This window comes from Papaver somniferum, chromosome 7 (genome assembly GCF_003573695.1).
Source record: "Papaver somniferum cultivar HN1 chromosome 7, ASM357369v1, whole genome shotgun sequence".
Taxonomy (NCBI): Eukaryota; Viridiplantae; Streptophyta; class Magnoliopsida; order Ranunculales; family Papaveraceae; genus Papaver; species Papaver somniferum.
The window spans coordinates 265,301,659-265,327,762 of record NC_039364.1 but is presented as its reverse complement, the minus strand read 5'-3'; the positions used below and the strand labels follow the sequence as shown (position 1 = coordinate 265,327,762).

General features: G+C 36.5%; 1 protein-coding gene across 1 annotated transcript; it reads left to right on the top strand.

The window, feature by feature from the left end:
- Positions 1-249: 249 nt before the first annotated feature.
- LOC113296522 lies at positions 250-8,715 on the top strand. Its single transcript, XM_026544828.1, has 3 exons — positions 250-655; positions 7,455-7,886; positions 7,988-8,715. Exons 1-3 carry the CDS (start codon positions 250-252, stop codon positions 8,713-8,715), a joined length of 1,566 nt encoding a protein of 521 aa, XP_026400613.1.
- The last annotated feature ends 17,389 nt before the right edge of the window (positions 8,716-26,104 follow it).

The following is a 26,104-nucleotide window of genomic DNA, read 5'->3' as shown; positions in this document are numbered from 1 at the left end:
CAATTCAATTAGACGTTTTGACCAGCGTGAGCTATATGGACCTATGTTTGTATGGAAAGATCTTGAATTATTATTGATAGGGTCGGCCGGACTATTAATATAAATTTAGGGTCGTCACAGTTGGTATCAGATCCCGTGATCCTTATGGACATGTGGCGTTGTGAGGCACACTTACTCTAGGCACTTAGGTTTTTGTTCAATTCTTACGTTTAACGTAATAATTGTTTTCGATTCATTTCTCTTAGTAGAATGGATGTTGATTTCTTGTTTTTCTTTTTCCCTTCCCTTGTGTTACTAGTTATGTCAGGAAGAAGGGGAACCCGAAATGCGAGGAATAATCAAGATAATGGGAACGGGGAAGCTCCAAATTTTGCGGAGATGATGAGGTTGATGACTGAGGAAATGACAAACCAGATTGCTGTCCTTATGGCTTTCATGCAAAACCATAATGGGAACCATAATGCGCCTCCGCCTCTGCCACCATATAGGAATGTTGATGATCATATCCAACAAGGTGATGAAGCCCAAGCAACATGGTTGAACCTGCTGGAGAAGTTCGTAAGTTTGAAACCACCCAGCTTTAAGGGATCAACCGATCCACTAGTTGTGGACAAGTGGAAGGAGGATATCGAGAAAATATTTGTATCTATGAGATGTACTCATGTACAAAGACAACAACTAGAGGTTTTCCAATTGTCTGGTGAAGCGAGAAATTGGTGGAAGAATGCTTCTGTAGGACTGGATGAAAATACTCTTACCTACGCTGCTGATAGACACATTTTTGTGTCTAAGTTGTCCTCAATTATCTCCATGTTGGTACTCGATTTTGTACTTATTATGGTGTTTTTGTGTATGTGTAGGTGTTTTTGGAGAAATAAACATGTGTGGAAATTCGGCTCGAAAAGTTTCCCGGGGCACCCCGAAAGAAACGTGTTATCCGCACCCTATCACTGGATAAGGGGCAATCATCACCATCTTCTTCACTGTTTAAAGAATACATTTTGGCGGGAAAATAATTTCAGATTGCGTAACTTCCCGTGTTGATTTCTAGGCTGATTTGTTGGGATCTTTTCGCTGGAATTGATTGGGAATATCCTGTTGCATTAAAACAGGAATGGTATGCAAGAAGATTTCACGTGATAAATACTTGATATTCTGGAATTGATTATGGGAGATACGTGAACTGTGAGAGAAGATTTTACTCTCTGGAATATATTTTATTGATTGAAAGAGATTTGTTTGCCAACTCAGAAACGTATGGAAGTGTAGAACATAAAAGAAGGAGTTCTTGTTGGTTTTGGAAGTTTAAAAGGTAAGAAGATATTCCCGATAATATTTTCCTTAATGCCGAGTAATGAAAAATATTTGTAGTTATGGAAGAGATTTCTTGTGCATGAGAGGTTATATAAGGTGCTGAGGAGTTTCAGACGAGGGGATGGAGAGTTAGGGGAAGAAACAGAGCGTATAATAGAAAAGTGCAGAGAGTTTTTCTGTTTTATAATACTTTCACCTCTTGTAAGCACTTTTGAGCAATGAAAAATTATTCTGGGTGTGTTTTCACCATGTGGAGCTAAACCCCATCTCTGGGACGACGGAGGAAGCAACTTTTCATGATTGTGGTAAATGAATTAATTCTTTTGTTGACTATTTGCATTGATTTAATTGCTTTATGATTTCTATTAATTATTTTTTATTTTGTTAGATGTCGCGTGCTTAGTTCTAAATGCTTTAGATGCGTCATGCTTTTAACTTACAAATAATATTTTACGAAATCTATTTTTGGCAAAGAACTAGAGTCACAACTTCTTTTGTTTGAGCTATATTGTCTAAAGTTAATGACTGAACCATAATAATATGAAAAGTAGTGGAATCCCGCATCCCAGTCATCTCTTCATCCTGTGACAAAATTGTGCATATATATTTTTTTCCTTATTTTCTTTATTAAGTCTTAAAACAAATTCTCAACAACTCTGAGTGAACGAATCATCTTACTACAACATCATTGAAAAATACCATCAATTTTTGGCGCCGTCGACGCGGATTTGTTTATACATTTGTTTTTAGGTTTTATTTTTATTATTTTTGTTCTTTTTTACGCCTTTTGGTATTTCTTGTTTGTTTTCAGATTTGGAGCCAAGCTAAAGAAAGACAAGAAAGTGTTGAAAACAAAAGCTAAGCCAAAGAAGGAAAGAAAAGAGGAATTCAAAAGGAGTGAAGAAGAAGATTTTTGTATATAGAGATTTTTTATTTTTATTTTTATTTTTAGAAACTGTAAATAGGTTTTTATTTTTGTAATTTTTATTTTTATTTTTGGACTTTTTAATTTTTGGACATTTTTATTTTTGGACATTGGACATTTTTATTTTTTTAAAAACCCTACGGAAGGGTAATTTTAAATAAACTGTTTGCAGAGAAGGACGGTGATTACGATATCACCTCGGCCCCTCCGGTTCGTACACGACATTGGAGTTGTGGCCCGAGTCGACTTCAACGGTTCATCCCCCGTCTGGAACGGGAGGTAAGAATTCTAAACACCCGCGAATCTCCTGTCAGCGAGTTTACTGGATGATTTTGTATGCATATATGTTGAGGAATCGAATACGGCTGTTTTAATTTCCTAGTAAAGGGAAAGGCTTGGCCATACAAGATAATGGTTCGGATTTCATCACTGTTCTCTTCTTGCCTGCCTTAGGAAAACGAAACCAAACGCGAACCTAAGCCTAAAATTTTGACTAGAACGAGACCGGCAGGGTAACGAGCTTAATAGGAAAGTCATTCGAGAAATATTGGTTACTCTTTTAAGAATACTTCGAAGTTCATGATGGTTTCTGTGAGTTGAATGCGTGACTGCGCCGCCTTGTAATGCGGTGAGGCCTTGGGTATCAAATCTCCATGCAGCTTCCCTCGCCTCTATTCAGCTTACTTTGACTCGGATTGATTCCAGAGGGGTTTGCTTAAATTGTAACGAATTCCCTTTCGAAGGATTAGAAGCTAGTCTAGAAACAATCTAAGTGGAACCATCATGCTTTTTGCTTGCTAGATAAAATAGGCTTGTTGTGGTCTAGTAAGCCTTCTTTGTGTTTGTTTAGAATTTCCTTGCAGTCTGGATGTCGAACTGGTATTATAATAGCCAATACAACGAGTATCCGAATGAGCAGCTTGGACATTATCCTTTTTATGACCATAGTGTGAATAGTGATTGGGAACGCGAAACTTTTGAAGGTTACGGGTCATACCATGGTGAGCCCAATTACTATCCACATGCGCACCAGTCATACGAGCAAGAAGACTATAGCACTAGTTCCTCGTCTTTGGAGGATGCAATGAAACTATTGAAAAGTAGTCCTTTTTATGATCCTTCTGATAATTCCTCTTTACTAGAGTCAACACGTAAATTAGCTGAGTCGACACGTAAGTTAGCAGAAATGAATAACTTAGTTTTTGACGAAAGAGAACTTTCTATAGAGGAATCCCTCAAGCTGATGGCTGAGACGAACGAAAGAATTGCTCGAAATAATCTTACTTTCCAATATAGTGTTTCCAATAATACCTTTAAAAATGAGGATAGTTATTTGCATAATCAAGATGACGAGGTTAGAATTGGTAACACTACTTGTTTTGATGAGGTTCGATCATTTTCATGTTATTATAATGATGATTATGATGAGGATAGTATCGATGAAGAACATGAAATATGTAGGCATAGTGATCAGGAATTTGTTACACCGATTGAGCTTTATAATGATAGTAATGTTTCTAGTACAAATCCAAATAATTTTACTAATTATTCACCTATTCAAAAGGACGAGGATTTGACTAGAGATACCCCCGTTTTAGATGATGTAGTATTTCCTGTCTACGAAGCCGATGATAGTTTTGAGGAACGAGTTTATTCTGAGAATATTGTTTTAGAGTATAGAAATTTAGAAACATTACACTTAGAAAAAGAAAATGAACTTGTAGAAATGAGTGAGGATGAACCCGACTTAGAAGAATCAATTGACCATTTTTCAGGAATCCGATGACCTAGAAATTAGGGAAGTTGTGACTAGTCTTTCTAGAGACACAAAAAACTCTAAGTTTGGGGGTGATTATCATTCTCCGTGTGCCTTAACTCTTAGAAAGTTCCCTCGTGTAGGACTTGACATTTGTGCCTCAACCATCTTACAAGATTATCTTCGTATACTTTTTCCTGAACCTAATGATGTTCAGAGAGAAGCTCAGTTGTTAGAAACCCATCTTATGGTTGATGTGGTTGACCCAGGCTATGATACCAAGATTGACTTTGTTTTCCCACCAAAAACTTTTCTTCCAATTGTGGGAACTTATGATTTTCATATGTGTTGGTTATTAAGTTTTGAGACTAAACCTAATTACTTTAGGAAAATAGTATCGACACATTTTCTTAAGGAAAACCACCTCCTTAATTATGGTCAGCTGGGTGAGTCAAATCTATTTGACTTTAAGGATCTGCAGTTGTTCGGGTTATTGTTATGTGCTTCTAAGTTCCTACTTGAGTATTTCCAGACTCTACAACCTGATCTTAAGAATCCTTCTTTTGAGGAAATCCAACCGATGAAAACTTTTTATTTAGACCATTTTATAGAGCCTGAACCTGAGCCACAACTAGAGATAGTTGTCTTAAACAAAAAGTTAAATAAGGGTATGTTAGGTATCTTCTTGGTCTGTTGCAGTTTCCTCTTCTTTTGGTTAGCACTTTTTGATCCAGATGACCCACAATTATTCCGGCTACTTCTATATGATTCTATGAGGTGACTAATTCCTTCCTATGTCTGGCTGAAGACTTTAAACTTAGCACTTCTTGGGAGGTAACCCAATCTCATGCAACACGGTAATATCTTTCCTTAAATCTTTTGCTCCAAATGGTAACAGTTTCTCCTTGTTCATATGCTTTTAATTTTATCTTTAGAACATTGAGGACAATGTTAGATTTTAGTTTGGGGGTGGGGAAGAACATTTTAGTTGCACTTTTGAAACTTCTAGCGTCACATGGTATCCGGTTAGCTAAGTTTACATACTGTATCTCACCGAAAAGATAGAAATTGGAATGTTAGGGATAACAACTCATTGAGACATTAGAGAAAAAGACATTGAGATCTTTGAAATTCAGGAGAGAACTTGTTCTTTTTAAAGGGTAACCGTGATGGACCTAACCATCCATGATGGAAAGGAAAGTAGGTCAGGAAATGCCAGAAAGACAAAGCAACCTCACAATGTAATCGGAGTTACTAAATTACGACTCTCTCTCAGTAGAAACTTATCATCATCAACAAGCAGAGTGACATCAAAATCTATGAAGAAAGTTGAAGACGTTTAAGGTGTAGAAGCAACAATAGAAAAGAATAATTCAAAAGTCAAAATTGAAGACTCAGAAGTTATAAGAGCAAATGATATAAGTTGATGGAATTCATGATACCAAAACATCACAAGTTGCGAAGATCCAAGTTCTAAAGTCCTTCTATCATGGCCATTTAAATTTTTGTCTTGTTTTTCTTGAGAAAAAAAAATGAAAAATTGAAAAATGAAAAAATCATCGTTACGTTTTGTTCAATAAGGCCATAGGGAAGTATAAATCTATAAGGAAGTTTCAAGCAAGAAATTAAGGAGAAAAGTTAAATTGTCAAAGTTCTATGAGGTTCGAGAGTTTATCATCAACAATTGAAGACCGAAGAAGACGTTGTTTCTACTGAGCACTATGAGAGAGTCGAAGAAAGATGCATTTTTGTTGCTTTGTTATTCTGCTTTCAATCTGGCACAAGATCTTTCTAGCAATGGTTTAACTCATCACACGTAATTAGTCCAGCTGTGTAGCAGATGTCCCTCTCATTTTTATCTCTCTCCTAATCTTATCCAGCTGTAAGCAGCGGACGCATCTTACAATATTTATCTAAGCTGTGTAGCGGATATCTCTTTATCTAGCAGTGGTGCGGATGTGTCTCCCCTTTTCTTCAGTCAGCTTTAGAGCTGACACCTTTAATTTCTCTGGAATTCTAGTTACTTGGAGATAGGTTAAGAATATGTATGTCCTCATAGCTCTTTGGATACTTGTGACCAATTAGAAGTCATGGTTTTTGTGGGTACACCTCTGTTAAACCCACTCGAGACTAACTCAGTTTTATTTTAATTTTATTTTATTTTTTGTTTTGCTCGAGGACTAGCAAATAATAAGTTTGGGGGTATTTGATAGACACATTTTTGTGTCTAAGTTGTCCTCAATTATCTCCATGTTGGTACTCAATTTTTTACTTATTATGGAGTTTTTGTGTATGTGTAGGTGTTTTTGGAGAAATAAACATGTGTGGAAATTCGGCTTGAAAAGTTGCCCGGGGCACCCCGAAAGAGACGTGTTATCCGCATCCTATCACTGGATAAGGGGAAATCATCACCATCTTCTTCACTGTTTAAAGAATACATTTTGGCGGGAAAACAATTTCAGATTACGTAACTTCCTGTGTTGATTTCTAGGCTGATTTGTTGGGATCTTTTCGCTGGAATTGATTGGGAATATCCCGTTGCATTAAAACAGGAATGGTATGCAAGAAGATTTCACGTGATAAATACTTGATATTCTGGAATTGATTATGGGAGATACGTGAACTGTGAGAGAAGATTTTACTCTCTGGAATATATTCTATTGATTGAAAGAGATTTCTTTGCCAACTCAGAAACGTGTGGAAGTGTAGAACATATAAGAAGGAGTTCTTGTTGGTTTTGGAAGTTTAAAAGGTAAGAAGATATTCCCGATAATATTTTCCTTAATGCCGAGTAATGAAAAATATTTGTAGTTGTGGAAGAGATTTCTTGTGCATGAGAGGCTATATAAGGTGCTGAGGAGTTTTAGACGAGTGGATGGAGAGTTAGGGGAAGAAACAGAGCGTATAATAGAAAGGTGCAGAGAGTTTTTCTGTTTTATAATATTTTCACCTCTTGTAAGCACTTTTGAGCAATGAAAAATTATTCTGAGTGTGTTTTCACCATGTGGAGATAAACCCCATCTCTGGGACGACGGAGGAAGCAACTTTTCATGATTGTGGTAAATGAATTAATTCTTTTGTTGACTATTTGCATTGATTTAATTTCTTTATGATTTCTATTAATTATTTGTTATTTTGTTAGATGCCGCATGCTTAGTTCTAAATGCTTTAGATGCGTCATGCTTTTAATTTACAAATAATATTTTACGAAATCTATTTTTGGCAAAGAACTACAGTGACAACTTCTTTTGTTTGAGCTATATTGTCTAAAGTTAATGACTGAACCATAATAATATGAAAAGTAGTGGAATCTCGCGTCCCAGTCATCTCTTCATCCTGTGACAAAATTGTGCATATATATTTTTTTCCTTATTTTCTTTATTAAGTCTTAAAACAAATTCTCAACAAATCTGAGTGAACGAATCAGCTTACTACAACATCATTGAAAAATACCATCAGCTGCATTTTGTGAGAGGTTTGATACAAGGTATTTCCCTGCAATCATGAGACACAAGAAGATTAAGGAGTTTTTTGATTTGGAACAAGTGAAGCGTATGCTCGTGTATGATTACCTCGACAAGTATATCTCCTTGCAACGTTTTGCACATTTCATGGTACCCGATGAAGACAAGTCAGCTCGTAAGTTTGAGAATGGTTTAGGGGACCATATTCGGAGCAATGTAATTAGTCACTGTTTTCCTACTTTTCAACAAGTTGTGGACAGTGCTAGAGCTATTGAGGATGATTGGTTAAGGCACAGAGCAATTAGGGAAATTTCTAAGGAAGCAAAGCAAAAGGCTTTTAATAACTCCAAGCAAGGGAACAATTACCAGAACCAAAGCAATAGGAACAAGGGAAATGGAGATTTTAGAAGTGATAGAAATAACTCAGGTGTTTGGAAGAGACAAAGGTCTGATTTTGTTAGCAACACAAATAATGGAACTGTTAATGCCGCACCTTTTACTTTTACTGCTACAATTGTTGGGATGCAGGCCACAAGAGTTTTGAGTGCACTAATCTGAGGCGTCAACGACCTAAGACATTAGGCGACAACCAAGGACAAGCCAAGGATGCTCGATCTCAGCAGCAAAATTCTCAAAATCAAAGCAATGGACAGAACAGAACCAATTCCAACCAAGGCAGATTTCACGCCTTAGTGCCACGACAAGAACAAGTACCTGATGGAGTTGTGGAAGGTATGTTTATTATCCAAGACAAGCTTGGTAGAATTCTGTTTGATTCCGGTGCGACCCACTCTTTTATTTCTACTGCTTTTGGGCTTGATCTGTCTATTAAGGTCATACCATGTGAAACCCCTTTGTCAGTAATGTCACCTTTAGGAAAAACTACTTTGATTGATCGCATAGTTAGGGGATGTAATGTACAACTAGGGAGTTTAGACTTTCCTACTGATTTGTATGTGCTAGATATGGTTGGTTTTGATGTCATTTTGGGAATATATTGGTTGTCATCTTATCATGCAATGCTAGATTGTCAAGGTAAATCCTTAGTATTCTCAATACCGGAGAACCAAGGATTCTTTGTTGTTACTACTGCAAAGGAGGCTCCTCCTAAAGCTTACTTTTGTGGTGTACTTGATGAATATAGTTCTCTTGAGAATGTCCCTTTAAACTCAATCCCGGTAGTAGCAGAATTTGGGGATGTTTTTGCAGAGATTTCAGGGCTGCCACCGCATAGGGAGGTTGAGTTTTGTATATAATTGGTACCGGGTACTTCACCAATTGCCAAGGCACCCTACCGTATGGATCCTATAGAAATGCATGAATTTAAAGAACAAATTCATCAATTGATGGACCAAGGGTTTATACCTCGCAGTACTTCTCCATGGGGAGCCCGGTATTGTTTGTGAAGAAGGATGGTTCACTTCGTTTGTGCATCGATTATCGAAAGTTGAATAAATCTACAGATAGAAATAAGTACCCACTTCCTCAGATTGATGACTTATTTGATCAGTTAAGGGGATCTTGTTGGTTTAGTAAAATTGACCTTAGGACTGGTTATCATCAGTTGAGAGTTAGGGACAAGGATGTATCTAAAACAGCATTTCTGTCGAGATATGGTTCGTACGAGTTCTTAGTTATGCCTTTCGGTCTGACTAACGCGCTAGCAGTATTTATGGATTTGATGAATAGAGTGTTTAAAGATTTTATGGATAAGTTTGTCATTGTTTCATTGATGACATATTAATTTACTCGTCTAGCCGTGAAGAACATGCCAAACATCTACAAATAGTATTGCAAACTCTTCGTGAGCATCAACTGTACGCTGAATTCTCCAAGTGCGAATTTTGGCAACAAGAAGTTCAGTTCCTTGGACATGTTATTTCAAAGGAGGGTGTAGCTGTGGATCCTCACAAGGTTACAACAGTGTTAAATGTGAAACAACCCACATCTGTAACTGAAGTGCGAAGCTTTCTAGGATTGGTTGGTTATTATCGCCGGTTTATTCAAGGTTTTTCAAGCATAGCGGTCCGTTAACTAATTTGACCAAGAAAGGATTCCCTTTCGTTTGGAAACAAGAGTGTGAGCAAGCATTTTAGACATTAAAAGAGAAACTGACTACAACCCCTGTTTTGACGCTTCCTCGCGCTGATGGTGGTGGTCTAACGGTGTATACAGATGCTTCTCACTAAGGTTTGGGATGTGTTCTTATGCAAGATGGTAAATTTGTAGCCTATGCTTCTCTAAAGCTACACCTACATGAGAAAAACTACCCTACACACGATTTGGAGTTGGCAGCAATAGTGTTTTCCTTGAAAGTTTGGAGACATTACTTGCTAGGAGAGAAATTTGAGTTATTTTCTGATCACAAGAGCCTGAAATATTTGTTCACTCAAAAAGAATTGAATATGAGACAATCAAGGTGGATGGAGTTGCTAAAGGATTATGAATTTTCACTTGAGTATCACCCGGGCAAAGCTAATGTCGTTGCTGATGTGCTAAGTAGGAAACCACGAGGGGTTGTTGCTCTTCTCATGTCCCTTGAATGGAAGATGTTGCAAGAGGTTGCAGAAGCAGACTTTTTTTTGTCCTCTGAAAATTCTAAACCAACACTTATAGGGCGTTTATTGGTACAACCAAATATGATTGAGAGAATCATTTATGCTCAAGCAAATGATCCATGGTTCAAACAGAGATTTGAAGTTATGAGTACTAGTGTTAACCCCGAGATTTTTGTTGGTTCTGATGGGGGTTAAGGTTCATGGGAAGGTTATGTGTACCGGCAGATGATGATTTGCGACGCGACATCTTAGACGAAGCCCATCGTAGTAAGTACACGATACATCCTGGAAGTTCAAAAATGTATCGCGACCTGAAATGACACTTTTGGTGGCCGGGAATGAAGATTGATGTTGCTACTCATGTCTCGAAGTGTCTGACCTGTCAACAAGTGAAGATTGAACACCAAAGACCAGGCGGCATGTTGCAATCGTTTCTTATTCCAACCTGGAAGTGGGAAGATATATCCATGGACTTCATAGTTGGGTTAACTAGATCAAAGACTGGTCATGACTCGATTTGGGTAGTGGTAGATCGTTTAACAAAATCAGCTCATTTCATTCCTGTAAAGACGACTTACACTACAGACAAGTTAGCACAATTATATGTTCATAACATAGTCGCATTGCATGGAGTACCAATGTCCATTATGTTTGACAGAGATTCACATTTTACCTTCAAGGTTTTGGAGTAGTTTCCAAAAGGCTTTAGCTTCAGAATTAAGATTAAGTACTGCTTTTCACCCGCAAACGGACGGTCAAACCGAGAGAATGAATCAAGTCTTAGAATATATGTTAAGTGCATGTGTTTTGGATTTCAAGGGTAGCTGGGAGGACCATATGAAACTTATTGAGTTTTCATATAATAACAGCTACCATTCAAGTATTGGCATGGCACCTTTCGAGGATCATACGGTAGACCTTGTCGATCACCGGTGTGCTGGGCAGAAGTTGGTGAAAGTAGTTTGTATGGACCAAAGATTTTTCAAGAGACCACTAATAAAGTTGCTTTAATACGTCGACGACTCCAAACAACTCAAAGTCGCCAAAAATGTTATGCGGACAAAAAAAGAAGGCATGTGGAGTTTGTTGTTGGGGATCATGTTTGTTGAAGTTTTCACCCATGAAGGGTGTGATGCGATTTGGGAAAAGGGGAATTTGGCTCCAAGGTACGTTGGACCATTTCCTATCATTGAACGTGTTGGTGCAGTGGCTTATCGATTAGCCCTTCCAGAGCACTTGTCATCGGTTCAAAATGTTTTTCACATTTCAATGTTAAGGAAACACTTGAGGGATGAAGCACGAACTCAGTTGGTAGACTTCAAGGATCTTAAAGTCCAACAAGATGGTTCTTATATAGAGGAACCTCACTGCATCATCGATAGGAAGGTACTTCAACTAAGGAACAAGTCTATCGTCATGGTTAAAGTGCAATGGGATCACCACAATCCAAATGAAGCAACTTGGGAGTTAGAGGAAGATATGCGTGCTAAATATCCTGCATTGTTTGACAGCGAGGTAAGTCGATTTCGAGGAAGAAATCATTTCCTTAGGGGGGAGAATGTCATAACCTCAAATTCTTTAACTGTTTAATTGTTAGGTTGCCTTTCTATTATGGTTAGCTAATGGGATGCCCTTGTTAAGTTAGCTGGGTGTAGTTAAAAACTAGGTTAGAGAATAAAAATAAAAACCTATATTTAAGTTTCCTGAGTTAAAGAACAGAAAATTGAGTTTCTTGTCAAAGAAAAGAGCTTTGCGGCGTGAAGAGAAGTTGCAGCTGGAATTAAAGGATTTCTAGGGTTACACAAGTCCAAAGGCAAGTTTATTCTTGCTTTATCATCTATTATTGATAGTGCATAGTTTCCAATTCTTGAGTCTCATGAAATCTTAAGGTTAAGAAGCTAAGAAACTAGGGTAATTTCGAATTAGGTATTTCCTGACACCAAAAACTATAGATGTTGTTTGTATCTTAGTTTTAAATAAAACCATTGGATCTCTGTGATTTTCATATATGTTGTTTTCTAATGTATTATGAAACTTCTTTTAAATTTGTAGCACGATCGGAGATGGAGTAATGATGAAAACAACCAGGTTCAGAATACATTGCTACAGATTTCAGATCAATGTGCAGCGATAGAAACCCATGAAATTAGATGTTTTACACTGTATAATGACCAGAATTTTTAATGGGATTAATCCATTTCGTCTATGAGGTTTTTGTAAAAATTTCACTTGATTATGAGTTATAGAGTACCCCAATCAACTGAGTTTTCAGGTGAACTTGTAGAAATTCAGTTTGAGATGAACTTATAGAATCAGTGGTAAATTAGGTTCTAACCGTTACTTTTCTATGAAAGTTTGATACAATGCCTGTGATATATCTATGAATATGTGGTATGAATTTATTTTGGATCATATTTGTATTCATGAAGAAGGTAACAGGTCAAGTTGTATGTGTCGGCATAAACCAGCTGGGGTAGTTTCTGAACTATTGTGTACAGAGATAGTTTGTGTGGATTGTGTTATTTTTATGAGTCCTAATATTTCATTGAGGTGTATGTGCTGGTTCTATACTTTATGAATGGTCTTAGAGAAAAAGCGGGGGACTAACAATACCACCCAATATTTCGCTTAGAAATCTGTAAGGACTAACTCCGAAATACTTTGCTAGAGAATCAACTAGATAGTCAGACTCAATCTAGACAACAGTATCTCAAGGAGTTAATATCTCTCTCTTTATTTGATTTTTACTCAAGATAAAAACAATAGCGAGTCTTTATCAAATACAAGGAATAACTTGGACGGTACCAAAGACCAATGTCCAAGGATCAATCAATATCAATCAACAACCAAAGGTTGGATTTCCAATTGATGATCACGAACACACAACCTGTATTATTTTAATTATATAAAATATAATGCGGAAAAGAAATAACACAGACACCAGAAGTTTTGTTGACGATGAAACCGCAAATGCAGAAAAACCTCGGGACCTAGTCCAGATTAAATACACACTGTATTAAGCCGCTACAGACACTAGCCTACTCCAATCTAACTTCGGACTGGACTATAGTTGAACCCCAATCAGTCTCCCACCGATCCAAGGTACAGTTGTACTCCTACGCCTATGATCCCAACAGGATATTGCTCACTTGATTCCCTTAGCTGATCTCACCCACAACCAAGAGTTGCTGCAAGCCAAAATCGCAGACTTGATAATAAACAAATCTGTCTCACACAGAAAAGTCTATCAAAGGATAAATTTGTTTCCCACAGATAAACCCTAGGTTTTGTTCTGTCTTAAGATATGAAATCAAGGTGAACAAGAACCAATTGATAATCCGGTCTTATATTCCCGAAGAACAACCTAAATTAATCAATCACCTCCCTAAAATCCTTCCTGACTACACAGAAGGTTTGTCAAGGAATCACAAACAGTGAGACGAAGATGTTTGTGACTTCTTTATCTTGCCTATCGGAAAACTCTCATGATCTCAAGCCAATCAATAGATTGTACTCGTACGATATAAGATGCAAGATCAGATCACACAACTACGACAAAAGTAGTATCGGTATGGCTTCACAATCCTAATGAAGTCTTTAAGTCGTTAACCTGGTTTTAGAGAAGAAAACCAAAGGTTAAAGGAGAATCAACTCTAGCGAGCGCGCAAGTATCACAAAGACGTGTGGGGATTAGTTTTTCACAATGCTAGATGTCTCCTTTATATAGCCTTCAAATCAGGGTTTTGCCTTAGTTACAAAGCAATCCATATTCACCGCTAGATGAAAACCTTATTTAGATTCAAGATAATATTTCTCAACCGTTAGATCGAAAAATTAGCTTGTCACACACACTTGGGTAGACGTTTACTGGGTTTGTAAAAACCATGTCCAAACTTGTACGTGTATGTTGGTTCAACATAGTAACCCAAAAGGTTAACCATATGAGAATTTCATATTAACCTATTTCTTCTTCACCATAACTAGTTCAATTGACTCAAATGAACTAGTTAGAGAGTTGTTCAATTTCTATGAGATCTTATGCAACTACACAAGACACAATTGAAACAAAGATGATTCGATTCGATTGAATCGGCTCATGAACTTTATAGCCACGGTTTGCATAAAGCATTCCTTAGTAATTTAAGTTTCATGTTCAGAGCACATCTTTAGATCATAACCACTTAAGCTCACAAACAAGTTCGCGGACTTAAGACAACCGGTGGAATTTTCCAAACTCAGCAGAAAATCTCGGCAAAGAGACTTTCGCCAGTTCGCGGGCTGAGTTCGCGAACTAAACACGCAAACGAGTTTTTGGAAAATCCCAGCAGAAATTCTCGGTACGAGAGCTTCCGTCAGTTCGCGGACTGGGTTCGCGGACTTGGCAAAGCCATTTCCTCCGGTTTCTCTCAATCAACAAAGTTCGAAAACTTCGGATTAAGGAATACATGGTTATGAAACTTCGGATTAAGGAATACATGGTTATGAAACTTCGGATTAAGGAATCATTGAGACATTCTCAGAGGACGTTATATAGTCGTCATTCACAAACCGTTTCACGTCAGAGCAATTCTCAAAGTAATTGAAACTTTTCATGACTTTCGTCACTAGGTGAAGATAAACTTGATCAAAGCGAAACGCTTTACCAGCACACGATTTCGAGAAAAAGATAAGTAGTGAATACTCAGCTCGAAATATCAAATGTGTATGATCCAGTCTATATAGCATACGACTTTTTGTCTCATAAGAAGTAGGAAATAGCATAGATAGACTTTTGAGTGATAGATAAGTTCAAGTCTCCACATACATTTTTGTTGATGAAGTTCCATGGTTCCTTGAATAGATTTTCGTCTTTGTATGATGAATCACCATGAAGTCCTTGAGATCAACTACAATTTTCTATCCTAGTCCGAGACTTAGCTATGTAGGCTAGAAATCAAGACTCATAGTTTTGATCACTAACATTGACAAACATGCTTGAGATAGCAACGCATGCGAGGTCGAACGAGCTATGCTCTAACACTTAGTGTATGGGGTGATGTTTGATTAGGATTCAAATCCTTATGCAATGATTTCTGAGTTTATGTTTGAATCTACTTACTAAGCGAGCAGGGCCTCGTCTATTCAAATAGTATGAGTGAACCGGTGGGTAGTATATGAGATAGATAAGACAAGAGTTCAGGGTCACAATAACATATAGCTTGTGAACACCGGTGGGCGCTGGATTAAATATAAATATCCTTATTCTTGAATGTGTATGTTCTTTTGTGAATCGCCGAAGGTAAGAAGCATCATTACTTGGGTGGAATGCTAAACCTCTCCTCTGTTTTTTTTTTGTTGTAGTTAAAACTTATAGACTACCCCATTACTTTTGTATCTTATATGCTATCGGTATATATGATGGAATGAAAATGAACTTGCAATTATCAAGGCTCTGACCGTGTGTTGATTTTCCATTTCAGGAAGTAGAGTAAACAAGTGATTTAGTCGCAAAGTTGCTCGTGGGGTCGCTGCAGTTGTGGGAAGAAGTAGGATCTCTTCTTTGCAGTGGCTTTATTTTTTTAGATTTTGTTTTCTTTTCCTTATTTTAAATAAGGTTTATCACAGAGAGACACCGGGTCTAGACACCATACTGAGTTTATTTTGAGCCTTAATTCTTTTCGAACATAGTTATGTCGAAACTTTTTAGTACTTATTTCTCAGTTCAGTTGAACATCTAGTCCGGTTAGGTACTTATTATTATGAAAACGATGTTTTCTTGCAATATTGTTTTTAATTGAATATTACTTTCAATTCAATTAGACGTTTTGACTAGATTGATCTATATGGACCTATGTTTGTATGGAAATATCTTGAATTATTATTGATAGGGTCGGCCGAACTATTAATATAAATCCATGGTCGTCACACTAATCATACCCATACGCGTACCCACGGAAGTTTTCGAACCGAAATTTTTTGTTGAGTTTGTAAACTCAAATCCGGAAGTTATGGTACGCGTACGGGCTGGTTATATTTCTCAAATCGGAAGTTCATGAACTTAAACAATAAATCAATAAGGAATGCAGTCTTTGCAAACCGTGACTATATTGTTCATGAATTGATTCAAGTGAATCAAATCGATTTTGTTCCAATTGTGTCTATGAATAAAGATCTAAGCATTTGCACAACTCTTCAACTAGTTCTTATGAGTCATTTGAACAAGTTATGAGAAATATGAATACGGTTAATATGAAAGTGCTCATATGGCTAACCATTGGTTAACTATTTGTGAACCAACTAAGTGTACATGTTTAGGAACGGTTACTCAAAGCTAAATGAAATATATTTCATTTGTGTGTGACAAGCTAAGTTTCGAACTAACGGTTTAAAGATGTTATCTTGGTTAAATCAGGTTTTTCATCTAACGATGAATATTGAATTCTTTGTTACCAAGGTAACTTGGATTGCAAACCCTGATTTGAAAACTATATAAATGAGACATCTAGCAACTGGAAAAACTAATCCCCACACCTCCTGTGTGATACTAGTTGGTTTTGCTAGAGTAGATTCTCCTTTAACCTTAGATTTCTTCCTGAGACCCTGTAGGTTAACGACTGAAAGACTTCATTGGGATTGTGAAGCCAGACGAAACTACTTCTCTTGTAGTTGAGCATTCTGATCTTGCCATTTTCTATCGTACGAGTTCAATTGAATAATTGACTTGAGATTATATCTCTGATAGGGCAACATAAAAAGAAATCACAAACATCTTCGTCTCATCGTTTGTGATTCCACAATATCTAGTTTCGCTACCATACGATTTAGATTATTCTGAGGTGATTGATAATTTTAGGCTGTCCTTCGGGAATATAAGTCCGGGTTATCAATTAGTTCATGTTCACCTTGATTTTATCAAAAGACATAACAAAACTCATAGGTTTATCTGTGGGAGACAGATTTATCTATTATCGTAGACTTTTCTGTGTGATACAGATTTGTTTATTAAAGTCTTCGACTTTGGGTCGTAGCAACTCTTGGTTGTGGGTGAGATCAGCTAAGGGAATCAAGTGCGCAGTATCCTGCTGGGATCAGAGATGTAAGGAGCGTAACTGTACCTTGAATCAGTGTGAAATTGATTAGGGTTCAACTACAGTCCACACCGGAGTTAGTTTATAGTAGGCTAGTGTCTGTGGAGACTTAATAAAGTGTGGTGTTCAATCTGAACTAGGTGCCGGGATTTTTCTGCATATGCAATTTCCTCGTTAACAAAATTTATGGTTTCTGTGTTATTTCTATTCCGCATTATATTTTGTTATATAGTTGAAATATCACAGGTTGTGCGTTAAGATAAATCAATTAGAATACCCAACCTTTGGTTGTTGATTTAAATTGATTGACACTTGGATATTGGTCTTCCGTACCATCCAAGTTATCTCTTTAGTATTTGATAAAGACTCGCAGATTTCTATTTGCTTGAGTATAGATCAAATTGAGAGACTGAGATATTAACTCTTTGATATACTTTTATCTAGATTGAGTCTGAATATGTAGTTGATTCTCTAGAAAGTATATTGGAGTTAGTCCATACAGATTGCTAATCGAAATATTAGGTGAGGTTGTTAGACCCCCGCTTTTTCAATTGGTATCAGAGCAGTAAAACACGTTCAAGACCTCAAAAGTCTGTGTTTGTAGCGATCTGACTCTATGGACAGAGGTGTTATCTCTATTAACGTACCACCAGTCCTCGATGGCTCAAACTACTTATGGTGGAAAATTTCTATGCGAGCTTTTCTTCAAGTGCGTGATTTTCAATCATGGGTATATGTTGTTAATGGCTATGATGCTCCCGTTGTGGCAATAGGTAACGCTGTTGTTCCAAAGAATATTGACGAATACGATACTGCTGAGATACTTGCTGCAAAGCAAAACTCCGACGGTTTGAATGTCATCATACATGCCATTACCCCAAATCTTCAGCACCATGTATCAAATTGCACTAGGTCTAAAGATGCGTGGGATATCTTAGAAACCGTATTCGAAGGAAATACCAATGAAAAGGAAGCCAGACTTCAAAACCTAAATTCCGATTGGGAAAACCTTCGTATGGCAGATGAAGGTTCATTTGATGAGTTTAATCACAAAGTATCTGAAATTGTTAATGCATCTTTTGCATTGGGTAAGACTATTCCTAAAAAGGACATTGTGATGAAAATTCTCAGATCGCTGCCATCTAGATACGATTCTAAGAAGCATGCCGTCGTTGAGGGAAATAACCTTGATACTCTTTCCAAAAACACTATGGTTGGGAAGTTAAATATTTTTTATCTTGAAATGCAACAGCGAGAGAAACATCATTTGGTAGTAAACTCGGTTACCACATCTGATACGAAATCTCGCTGCCCAAAAGTGATTGAAAAAATTGAGAATAGCTTTAATTCATCTCTTTCATTGTTCATACAACAGTTGAAAAAGACATTCAGACAGAGTAAAAGAAAGTCTCAAAAGAAAAATATCTCAATCAAAAAGGGGAATAATAAAGATCAAAAGAATCATGAAAATAAGTCTTGTTTAAAGTGCTATAGAGGTGTTCATACTTCAAAAAACTCTGATGAGGAGGTTAATGAGTTAACAAAGGCTTGGATGGATACTCTTGACTACTGTCCGGAGGAAGAAATATGTGTAAGTTCCTTTAACTTTTTTGCTGACAATCACACGTGTCCTCCAAACATCCCAGTCCACTCCGAATTACTCGATCCTGTCCCTTCAAAAGAAGAAAGTCTAATAAAAGGATTGAATATTTGGAAGATCAACTGGATGTTCTGAGACATGAAATTGCAAGCATTCGCAATAGTGATTCCCATAAGAAATACCATCCCTCAATTATTTATTCTCATCAAATCATGCCTGACTTTATATCTAATGAAAAGGATGATATAGAAAATCACAAGATTGTCTCAATTGACTCAAATTCTGATATCTTGTGTGTTGATCAGGATCATCAAGATAATATAAGCACAACAAATCAAGAGATTATCTCCTCAGTCAAAACATGCTCACAAAAGAGGAAAAAGAAATCTTCCATATGTACTATTAAAAGTACGAAAGAGATTTCTAAGGCCACTTATAGCCTTCAAAGACCAACAAACAGAGTTCTCAGCACTGCTCTAAGACAAATGAGCAAAACTCTTAATCGTGTTCACACAACGGGAGAACGGGATCAAGAGATAAGTACACCATTAAGATGGAGACTTCCCAATCCTGTCCTAGATCGGGCGTAGCTTATTTTGTAGTGAGAATATAAGATGGTTCTTGTACCCTCTATTTTCTACAAGAACCATATCCTACTAAGAGGGTTGTATTTCTGTACTTAGACTGGTTCTTATCTCTGTTTGGTTTGGTTAAAAGCATTCATAAACGGTTCCTCCTAAAATCGTTTCCTTGCACCTACCCTTGACTTAGGGTTTTAGTCAAAAGACCTTCTTAGAATATCTTCTTCCTTTAAGAAGAAGTATCTTCCCTTGAAGGCTGAGTATTTCATTTCTCTCTTCCACCATGTCTTCTTCCAGTCTCTCAAGCAAAAAGAGTGATGTGTGGACTGTTTTGTTCCCATCTAAGAAGATTCGTTTCGACTCATCAGATAATAAGTTATGCTCAGAAAAGCATGATGTATCTTTTGATGGAAATCCATCTGTATCCCAGTTTGAGAAACTCTCCTTGACCATGAATCTCGTTTTGGAACAAGTAAGTGCTCTGAAAAACGAATTGGTTTTATCATCCAAGAAACTGGAAGAAAAGATTGAAAATCTTGAATCAAGGATTGATATAATTGAAGATGCGCTTGATGAATATAGGGAATATGAGAAGAATTCTGAAAGTAAATGAAATTTTATTTTTTTTCTAGGAAACTTCTTATGAGAATTTTTATTCTTGTTTTTGTTTAAGAAGTATAACTAGGGTTTGGAATAGCCATTATTGTGAGTACACATAGCTATGTCCAACGTTTTCATCTTGCAATGTTTTTAGATTTATTTATTTAAATTGTAAAGTGATTAGGAAGATGATGTTTGCAGTATTAATCTTTATGGTTTCCTATATTGCAATATGTTATGTGATATGTGTGTTTGCGTCCATGAACTATTATTGTACCATACAATGTCAAAAGTTATCTCTTTCATATGTCGATATGCATGTATCGATATAAGATCGACAAACTTTTCACAAACAAAAGTTAAGCCTATTATGTCATTTCTTGATGGAAGATAGGTTAAAATCTTTTGTTCATGAGGATTATGTCTATTGTATGTCATTGTGCAAATTGTGATGGAAAATAGAATGAATCCTTGTATATTCCACAGTATTGATCTTCCCTGATCCATATTTTATGTATATACTGTGCGGCTCCATAAGTGTTCTTATGTGAGCATTTCCGACTAGACTAATCATAGATTCGTTTGTGATTAATTTGGTTGTGTATTCCGATTAAACTAATCATGGGTTCTCTTGTGATTAGTTTGATTGAGAATTTTTGGATACAAAATCATTTCCTTATGGTTTTTGGTGTCCATAGAAATCCTTATTTTCTTGCAAAAGTAAGGTCGCTCTTTTTGTTCTTTCGGGAATGACATCAAATGGGGGAGAGTTCTGTTGAACTTGCGCTTAATTTCCATATCTTTGTGGGAAGTGCGGCTGTGGAATATTTTAGGGGTTATCTTGTATCTTTATAAACTCCTTGATGAATGCATTTAGCTTCGGCTATATGATTGCATCTAAACAAGTTGATATGTACTTTTCTTTGGTCTTGAAGCATCTCCGTGGAAATTTCATTAGGATCCCGTTTTCATAACTTTGTCAATTTTATTAACAAAAAGGGGGAGAATTAATATGTAGTTCACATTACAAATACATTACGTGTTTTACGGATCATTATGTAAGGGGAAGTGGTTTTCATGTTGAGATGAAAGTATTGACTAAGGGGGAGCGATACATATCACCATAGTATTGTTGTCGAAGTTGTGATATAAGAACTTTGATACTGTGTAATAATACTATGACACTGTATAACAATGATTGAGAGCTTTTGTTTTCTCATTGTTATGGCTACGGATCTTCAACAACTATGATGTTGAATTGAACATCTATGGAATCATGGGAGTAATTGGAAAAGACCAAGTTTTCGAGTAATGTTGAAGCACCAAGGAGATCAAGCATGTGGACGAGAAGCTACAAAGTTTTATTTATTTTGTAATCCATATGTATTGATATTTTTGCCACTAAAATTGACAAAGGGGGAGATTTTTAAAGCATTTCTCGGTCGAACTCGCATGCGTTGCTATCTCAAGCATGTTTGTCAAGTTTAGTTGTTAAAACTATATGTCTTGATTTCTAGACTACTTATAGCTAAGTCTCGATTTAGGATAGTTTAGTGTAGTTGAGCTCCAGACTCCATGCGATCATCTTACGAAGACAAAGAACTAATCAAGGAACCAGTGGAACTCCATCCGACTAAAAGGTATGTGGAGACCTGAACTTATCTATCACTCAAAATTCTATCTACTCTATCTCCTACTCTTGAGACAAAGTCGTATAAGTATGAAAGTTTTCATACATACACATTTGCTATTTCTAGCCGAGTTTACTCGCCTATATTTTTCTCGAAATATGTGTTGGTACGCTTTCGTTTTAACCACTTTTCATCTTTACCCGTGACGAAAGTCATGATGATGTTTCAATCTTGAAAATAGCTTTGATGACTATAATTGTGAATAACGACTGTTATAACATTATAGAAGAATGTTTCAATGATTGAAATGTAGAGTTGAGATTACGTAACCAACTATGGATATAAGCATATATAGTGTGTTCGCACATTAGTATATAGATCCATGTGCTGGAAACCAGGTGTGTTCATATGTGTGCATACGGTATTGGTGAAGGAGACAGGTTGAGTACGCATACCCGTACGCGTACCCGCGGAAGTTCTCGAACCGAAAATTTCTGCCGAGTTTGTAAGTTTGCAAACTGTTAAACCAGTCACCTTAGGTATGCATACCCGTACGCGTACCCATGGAAGTTTTCGAACCGAAAATTTCTGTTGAGTTTGTAAACTCAAATCCGGTAGCTATGGTACACATACCCGTACGCGTACCCAAGCTGGTTGTATTTATCAAATCGGAAGTTCATGAACTTAAACAATAAATCAATAAGGAATGCAATCTTTGCAAACCGTGGCGATATTGTTCATGAATTGGTTCAAGTGAATCAAACCGATTTTGTTTCAATTGTGTCTATGAATAAAGATCTAAGCAATTGAACAACTTTTCAACTAGTTCTTATGAGTCATTTGAACTAGTTATGAGAAAGATGAATACGGTTAATGTGAAAGTGCTCATATGACTAACCATTGGTTAACTATTTGTGAACCAACTAAGTGTAAACGTTTAGATACGGTTACGCAAACCTAAATGAAACACATTTCATTTGTGTGTGACAAGCTAAGTTTCGATCTAACGGTTGAAAGATATTAGCTTGGTTAAATCAAGTTTTTCATCTAACGATGAATATTGAATGCTTTGTTACCAAGGTAACTTGGATTGCAAACCCTGATTTGAATACTTTATAAAGGAGACATCTAGCAACTGGAAAAAATAATCCCCACACCTCCTGTGTGATACTAGTTGGTTTTGCTAGAGTCGATTCTCCTTTAACCTTAGGTTTATTCCCGAGACCCTGTAGGTTAAAGACCGAAAGTCTTCATTGGGACTGTGAAGCCAAACGAAACTACTTCTCTTGTAGTTGAGCGTTCTGATCTTGCCATTTTCTATCATACGAGTTCAAATTAATAATTGACTTGAGATTATATCTCTCATAGGGCAATATAAAAAGAAATCACAAACATCTTCGTCTCATCGTTTTTGATTCCACAATATCTAGTTTCTCTATCATACGATTTAGATTATTGTGAGGTGATTGATAAATCTAGGTTGTTCTTAGGGAATATAAGTCCGGGTTATCAATTAGTTCTTGTTCACCTTGATTTTATCAAAAGACATAACAAAACTCATAGGTTTATCTGTGGGAGACAGATTTATCTATTATCGTAGACTTTCTGTGTGATACAGATTTGTTTATTAAAGTCTTCGACTTTGGGTCGTAGCAACTCTTGGTTGTAGGTTAGATCATCTAAGGGAATCAAGTGTGTAGTATCCTGCTGGGATCAAAGACGTAAGGAGCACAACTGTAACTTGAATCAGTGTGATATTGATTACGGTTCAACTATTGTCCAGACCGAAGTTAGTTTGTAGTAGGTTAGTGTCTGTAGCGGCTTAATACAATGTGGTGTTCAATCTGGACTAGGTCCCTAGTTTTTTCTGCATTTGCGGTTTCCTCGTTAACAAAATTTCTGGTGTTTGTGTTATTTCTATTCCGCATTATATTTTGTTATATAATTGAAATATCACAGGTTGTGCGTTAAGATCAATAAATTAGAATATCCAACCTTTGGTTGTTGATTTAAATTGATTGACACTTGGATATTGGTCTTTGGTACCATCCAAGTTATCTCTCTAGTATTTGATAAAGGCTCGCAGATTTTTATTTGCTTGAGTATATATCAAATCGAGAAATTGAGATAATAACTCTTTGATATACTTTTATCTAGATTGAGTCTGACTGTCTAGTTGATTCTCTAGAAAGTATATTGGAGTTAGTCCATACAGATTGATAATCGAAATATTGGGTTAGGTTGTTAGACCCCCGCCTTTTCACATATTTCTTATGTATATACTGTGCGGCTTCGTAAGTTCTTTTATGTTGATCATTTCCAATTAAATTAATCATGGGTTCTCTTGTGATTAATTTAATTGAGTATTTTGGATATAAATTCATGTTTCATGTGATTTGTTGATGTCCAAAGAAATCCTTCTTTTCTTGCAAAAGTAAGGTCGCTCTTTTTGTTCTTTCGGGAATGAAATTTTATGGGTAAGAGTTCTTAATTGAACTTGTGCTTAATTGCTAATCTTTGTGGGGAGTGCAAATGTGGAATATTATAAGGGTTATCTTGTATCTTTATAAACTTCTTGATGAATGCATTTAGCTTCGGCTATTTGATTGCATCTAAAAAGTTGATATGTACTTTGTTTTTGTCATGAAGTGTCTCTATGGAAATTTCACGAGGATCCCACTAGTTTTCGTACCTTTGCCAATTTTATTGACAAAAAGGGGGAGAATTAATGTGTATTTCGCACTACAAATACATATGGTTTTCGGATCATTATGTAAGGGGGAGTGGTTTTCATGTGAGATGAAGTATTGACTAAGGGGGAGTGATACACATCACCATAGTATTGTTGTCGAAGTTGTGATGCAATTGAACTTTGATGTTGTGTAATAATACTATGACACTTTGTAACAATGATTGAGAGATTTTGTTTTCTCATTGTTATGGCTACAAATCTTCAACAATGATGATGCTGCATTGAATATCTATGGAATCATTAGAGTGCTTGGAAGTGACGAAGATTTCGAGTAATGTTGAAGAACCAAGAGTATCATGCATGTGGAAGAGAAGCTGCAAAGTTTATTTATTTTGTATTCCATATGTAATGATAGTTTTGTCACTAAAATTGACAAATGGGGAGATTGTTAGAGCACTGCTCGGTCGAACTCGCAAGCGTTTCTATCTCAAGCTTGTTTGTCAAGTTTAGTTGCCAAAACTATAAGCCTTAATTTCTAGTCTACTAATAGATAAATCTCGGACTAGGATATAAAGTGTAGTTGAGCTCTAGACTCCATGGTGTTCATCATGAAAAGACGAAGAACTACTCAAGGAACTGGTGGAACTTCATCGAAAAAAAGGTATGTGGAGACTTGAACTTATCTATCACTCAAAAGTCTACATTATCTCCTATCTTGAGACAAAAGTCATATTTCTATATAAACTACGATTATACACATGTAATATTTCGAGACAACTCATATGTGTGTAAGTCCAATATCCTTGAACCAAAGTATGTGTACTTTGCTGCTCATGATAACCGGAACTAAAGTCCGCGTACTGTCGGAAGTTCACATCCCGTGAATTTCTGCTGGAGTTTGTGAACTGAAAACAAACTTAATCTGGGTACTTAAGTCCACGTACCAGTATGCGTACTTAAGTAGGTTATTTTCTAAAAACAGTTTAATTCGTGAACTAAGACATTTATATTTTAAGGAATGCAATCTTTGCAAGCTGTGACTATAATATTCATGAATCGATTCGAGTGAATCAAAATTGTTTTTGTTTCGATTGTGTATTGTATACTTCTATGAGATCCAAGCAATTGAACAACTCTCTAACTAGTTCATTTGAGTCATTTGAACTAGTTGTGGTAAAGAAGAATAAGGTTGATATGAAAGTGCTCATATGGCTAACCTATGGTTAACTACCGTTGAACCAACGACTTGTACACGTTTAGGTATGGTTACTCAAACCTAAATGAAGTTACATTTCATGTGTGTATAACAAACGAAGATTCGATCTAACGGTTGAAAGATATTAGCTTGAATCTAATCAGGTTTTCATCTAACGGTGAATGTTGAATGCTTTGTTACCAAGGTTGTTAATGGTGGTTTTTCGAATAGGGCTAAATTGTAAAACCCTGTATTTAATGCGCTGACGCCCTACAAGGGTATAAAGTCATTTAAGAAGTGATGAGGGCAAATAACCTCTTCACTTATTGAGCAAATCAATATGTGTGGAATTCATTCAGAATGGTGCAACAATCCTGAATATTCTATGAATTCTCCTAGCAGCATTATCCACTTAATGCATTGTTTGCCTTGTATTTTCCTACGCTATGTTCCACAAGAGAACCCTCAATGTTGGTATGACATGATGATTAATGTTCACTCTCAGCAGAGTAGCATTAATCTCCCGAAGTGTCAGTATTGAAGTCTGCATGAAAGTACTCACACAGGCTGCACCGTTCTCTGATAAAGAGATCTTTGTATTGACACGCTTTTAAGAAGATAGCTCGATCGAACTCGTTTAAATTCCTCAAAGGAAAATCCAGATTATCTATATCAGTCTCAAAAAACGATCACGGCCACACAATTTGGCCGCATGATCCAA

Coding starts and splice junctions, on each gene's coding strand:
- LOC113296522 (XM_026544828.1), top strand. CDS start 250: ATGGATGTTGATTTCTTGTTTTTCTTTTTCCCTTCCCTTGTGTTACTA. Junction 656..7,454: donor AATATTTGTATCTATGAGAT/GTACTCATGTAC, acceptor AAATACCATCAG/CTGCATTTTGTGAGAGGTTT. Junction 7,887..7,987: donor AAGTGATAGAAATAACTCAG/GTGTTTGGAAGA, acceptor GTTGGGATGCAG/GCCACAAGAGTTTTGAGTGC.